General features: G+C 37.7%; 1 protein-coding gene across 1 annotated transcript in view; it reads left to right on the plus strand.

Moving 5' to 3' along the window:
* Positions 1-704, plus strand: part of ARNTL2 (aryl hydrocarbon receptor nuclear translocator-like 2) — a 53521-nt gene extending 52817 nt beyond the window's left edge. The window contains exon 17 of the mRNA XM_006866983.1: positions 568-704. Within this exon, the coding sequence (XP_006867045.1) occupies positions 568-704 (137 nt within the window). The remainder of the gene's footprint in view (positions 1-567) is intronic.
* Positions 705-4814: the final 4110 nt, after the last annotated feature.

Here is a 4814-nt window from a genome sequence, read left to right on the forward strand (position 1 = left end):
TTGGCCCAGGATCGGACATTGTTTCGTTCTGCTGTGCATGGGGTCGCTGTGAGTCGGTTCCGACTCGATGGCACCTGACAACAACAACAGCAACATTTCAAATTTTAGAAAATGATGCTTTTGATTCAGTAGGTTCTTTTGGTTTGTTTGTTTGTTTGTTTGTTAATAAGAGATATTTTTTTACAAGGCAGATTAAATTAAATTTCTCCTTCCAGACTCTCCCCCAGTACATATAGAACCCAGCCCCTGACTTTCACGTTTCTGGTTGTACCCTTTAGCATTGTCATTTCCTATTAGAAAACTCATCGACTAGCTCATTTCTGTGCATCAAATGACTTAAGTGCAATTTATTTGACAGTAGATGGTTATAAAAATAGATGACCCACTTCAAGATAAATCAGACTTGTGTAATTTAAGACATATATTTGGCCCTCATAAATGCATGATACAGGACTCTAGTCTTGCGTGGCCATTTTTTATAATAATCATTTTGTAGCCTTCAACTGTGTGACAGTAGGATTTTGTTGACCACCTTTACTTACATAGGCCTGTATTTCAATTCAATAGATGATGGTGCCCAGTTGGACTTTGGTGCCCTGTGTGACAACGATGACACAGCCATGGCTGCATTCATGAATTACTTTGAAGCAGAAGGCGGTCTGGGAGACCCTGCGGACTTCAGTGACATCCAATGGACACTTTAGAATTTGATTTTTAACTCCAGAAATAACATTTTAAAACACTTCATTTATAAGAAACTGTATATTCTTAAGTACTGTCTTGATAACTATTTTTATGTTTTATTTCTATTAATGTTCTACTAAATCTTATAGATTTGTACCTTACTCTTATAGGTATATGAGGAAATATGTTCTCCTCCCAATAGAACATCTCAGCGTTTACTACAGACCCCTTTGCTCACTGATATGGCTCAAAACCCACTAGTGACTATATTTTTGCTAAAATAGTTTTAACCAAGATTATTGGAATCGACTCGACGGCACTTAACAACAACATCACATACATATGATTTGGGTTTTATTTTTATTTTTTGATGCAGTTTTTTAATTTGGGAGATTTAATATATTGATGTAGAGACCTGGTGTGGTACTGTAGCGTAAGCACTGGACTGTTAACCACAAGATCGGCAGTTCAAACCCACCACTTGCTCCTCGGAAATCCTATACAAGGTTGCTATGAGTTGAAACTGGCTCAACGGCACTTAACAGCAACAACAATATACTGGCAATTTCCTTGTTTCTAAGATTCACCTTGGAGTCCTGGTGTGGTGCTGTAGGATAAGCATTAGACTGCTAACCACAAGATTGATGGTTCAAGCCTATCAGATGCTTGATGCAAACCATATCTATAAAGGGTTGCTATGAGCCAGAACTGACTCAGTGACTCTTGACAACCAGAAGATTCATTTATAATATGAGCTTCAGAAAGCTCATAGAAAAAATGGAATGAAAAGATAATGGAATTTTTCCGTGAACTTTTGAAGGCACCTTGTAGTTAAACATGCTATTTAGAATATTTCTTCCTCTCATATTTTATTCCTAATTGAGGATAGGGGTTACACACTTTAAGAAAATGATGAGTACTTGGGGCATTTAAAGGGATAGCAAAATTTGTCTTCATAATCACAATGAATACTGTATTCTATCTATGTAGACTTGGGTAAGAACAAAGTCAGTATATTTATACTAGTTGAATAGTTTGATATGGATTTTAAGTAAGATTTTTATTTAAAACTCAAGAAAAAAAAATTGGGTTTCAACTTTGCTTACAGAAAAGAACCATCTTGTGCCCTAAATCTTGGTAATATAAAATTTACTCTTTATGTAACCACTCAAGATTTTCATTATAGATAGGACAGATTTTTGATGCAGAAGAAGGTATATTTAGTGATGGATAAGTTCTAGAGGAAGAAATAGGTCCATGCAGATTAAATGTCTTGTGTAAAGTCAATTATTAAATTATGTATATTTAATATTTAATGCATTTACAAGAATGTGTTTATTCATATTTGAGAAAACAGTGGTCTCTCTGGTTAAATGAGCAACTGACCCAAGAACTAGTTGAGACCTCCTAGATTGTTAGTCAGTTACAGTTGACATCGCATGTGGCCAGAGGTAATGATATAAACAGTGAGTACATTTTTAAAACCAGGAGACAATGAAAAATCATTTAAAAAACCAATTATCTTGCTATAATTAAAAATTTGCAGAACATTTCTCAACCAGTAATTAATTCAAAGGAGGCTCAAATTGAGTGCAAAAATTAAGGATATTTAGAAAATTGTTTGCTTTTTTGAGGGTCATGCTTTTAATAATACCTTTATTTTTTAATTACTTAATGTGTGTTCCCACATTGTGTGCCTCACAAGACAGCGAAGATAGACTGGAAACTAATGGGGAACACCCTGAGGCTCAGACGTGGGTTTACATCCAGGGTTTTCCCCTCTGTATGGTTCTTCACCGTTCCAGCGAATTGCCTTCAGGCCCCTTCCCCACATTGAAGCATTAGGTGACAGATCAGAAGATTCATCCAATGTGTTCATGGCAAATATACCAAAAGGTTGTAACCAAAATGTTCTCTTCAAGCATGAAATCTACAATGGACATAAAGCAAGGGTGTACTGGCACACTGTACTCTTGAGCTAGCACATTATTTCTGGTTCTGATACTTAAAAGGCTTCAAGAAAAACCAGTGTATAAAATAAGCAAAAAAAAAAAAACCACAACTGGAATATGGAATTGGTTTGCAGCAGTCTAAGCATTATGATAAAGTCTACAGAAGCCTTGCAAGGTCATAGCTGTTGTCTGTGTCAAGCAGACAGGTCTGTCCACCACTATAACAATTTAGAAGACTAAATCAGGTTGACCTCCAGAAAGTCTACTCAAGCCAGTCACACGATAGGTCACTGGGGTGAAATGGCCTTAAAAGCAAGCAGAACAAATCTTCCTGATGTAGGCATTTGAGCGGTAGGCTCAAGGTAGGCTACCTTGCACAGAAAGAGTTTTGTTTTTTCTTTGAAAAAGGAGAGTTTTACATAGAGCAATGGGCAGATAGTCAACAAAATGTCCTCTTATAGTTTGATCTTTTATTAACCTACTCCAATATTTTCTATTATTAACCTACTCTAATATTTTCTATATATTCTCTTACCTTAGCCTTAAAATACAGCATCTATGTATTACATAATATGGTGGCCCTCACAAGTGTAGTGTTTTCTTCAAAATACATTCTAACTACAAATATTTGATTTGCTATGAGTCGCCCCCCCTCGATAGCACTTAACAACTATTACAAGTGACATATTTATATAACTTCTACTATTATTACTTTATTTTTTTTGCCACAAAGAAGTATAATTTTTACTTTATTTTCTTGCAGGTTAGTTTTACTTCAGCCTTTTAAGGGCTCAATTCTTTACATGGGCTTTGGTGGCGGTCGGTCGTGGGGCAGCACCTGCAGGTCTAAATTGGAGTGGGGGTATTCGGTCCTTCTGAGCTTCATAGGAACAGTTCCTGACCACCTTGCTGTGAATGGTACAGCTCACACAGTAATGTAGCTTCACATACAGCTTGGGAAGCACGTGTGCATCGAAGACACTCACTTCAGAAATATCCCTGACAGCTGCGGCCTTTACTATGTTTCAAATTACGAACTTCTTAACGGCGGCCCTGCAGCAGGCGCGGTTCGTGCAGTGATTAGGCTGCATGTAGCTGCGGCCCTTTTTGGCATGACTGTTGTTTCTCCTTTTCTTTGTCATCTTGGAAGCGAGGACCAGAGAGAGAGAGAGAGAGACTATTAATACTTTTTCATCTACAAATTAACTTCATACATTTTGGTAAGAAATAATAATCTATAATTTGAATGAGAGGATTATAAGAAAAGTAAACTTTTTTTTTTAATCCTTAAAATTATTGCTACTATGATGTTGTAGGTACTGGTAAATTGGTTTTAGTGTCACAGTGACCTTATGTATCACAGAACAATGCATTGCCTGGTCCTATGCCATCCTTGGAGTCCTGGTTGGTGCTGTGGGGTACTGTGCTAGACTGCAAGGTTGGTTTGAACCACAAAGTCAGTGTTTCAAACTCACCAGCTGCTCCTCGGAAACCTTATACAGGGTCATTATAAGTCAGAACCGACTTGACGGCACTTAACAACAACAATGCCATCCTCACAATAGTAGGTACACTGAGCCCATTGTGGCAGCCATTGTGTCGTCCCATCTTGGTGAGGGCCTTCCTGGATTTCATGATGCCCTCTAGGTATTGGGTCCCTCCTTGATAACAGGTCTAAAATAAGCAAGTTCAAGGCATACCATCCTCACTTCTAAGGAGCGTTCTAACTGCACTTTCAGGACAGACTTGTTTTTCTGGCATTCCATGGTACAGTCAACACCATAATTCAAATCCTTCTTCTGTCTTCCTTTTTCATTTTCTAGCTTTCGCATGGCAATTGGAGATACCGTGGGTTGGGTCAGATGGACCATGGTCATTTTTGTTTCTTCTGGGTTTTTTTGTAGCAGATCTGTCCAATATAATACACCACTTGATTTCTTGACTGCTGTTTCCATGGGCATTGATTGTTGATCCCTGTAGTGGAGAAGAATAAAAGCTCAGACTCAGAAAACCTTGTTTGGCTTACATTTAGCTATCTGTGATCTCAAGCAAGCCAGTTTAGTCACCATGCCTCAGTTTCTTCATTTATAAAAGTTTATTATCTCTAGTTGACCTCCCGCTCTGATTCTGTAATTCTAGTTCATAGAACTTCAGAAAGAGGGTAGACTCTCACACTGC

This window comes from Chrysochloris asiatica, unplaced genomic scaffold, assembly GCF_000296735.1.
Source record: "Chrysochloris asiatica unplaced genomic scaffold, ChrAsi1.0 scaffold00098, whole genome shotgun sequence".
NCBI lineage: Eukaryota > Metazoa > Chordata > Mammalia > Afrosoricida > Chrysochloridae > Chrysochloris > Chrysochloris asiatica.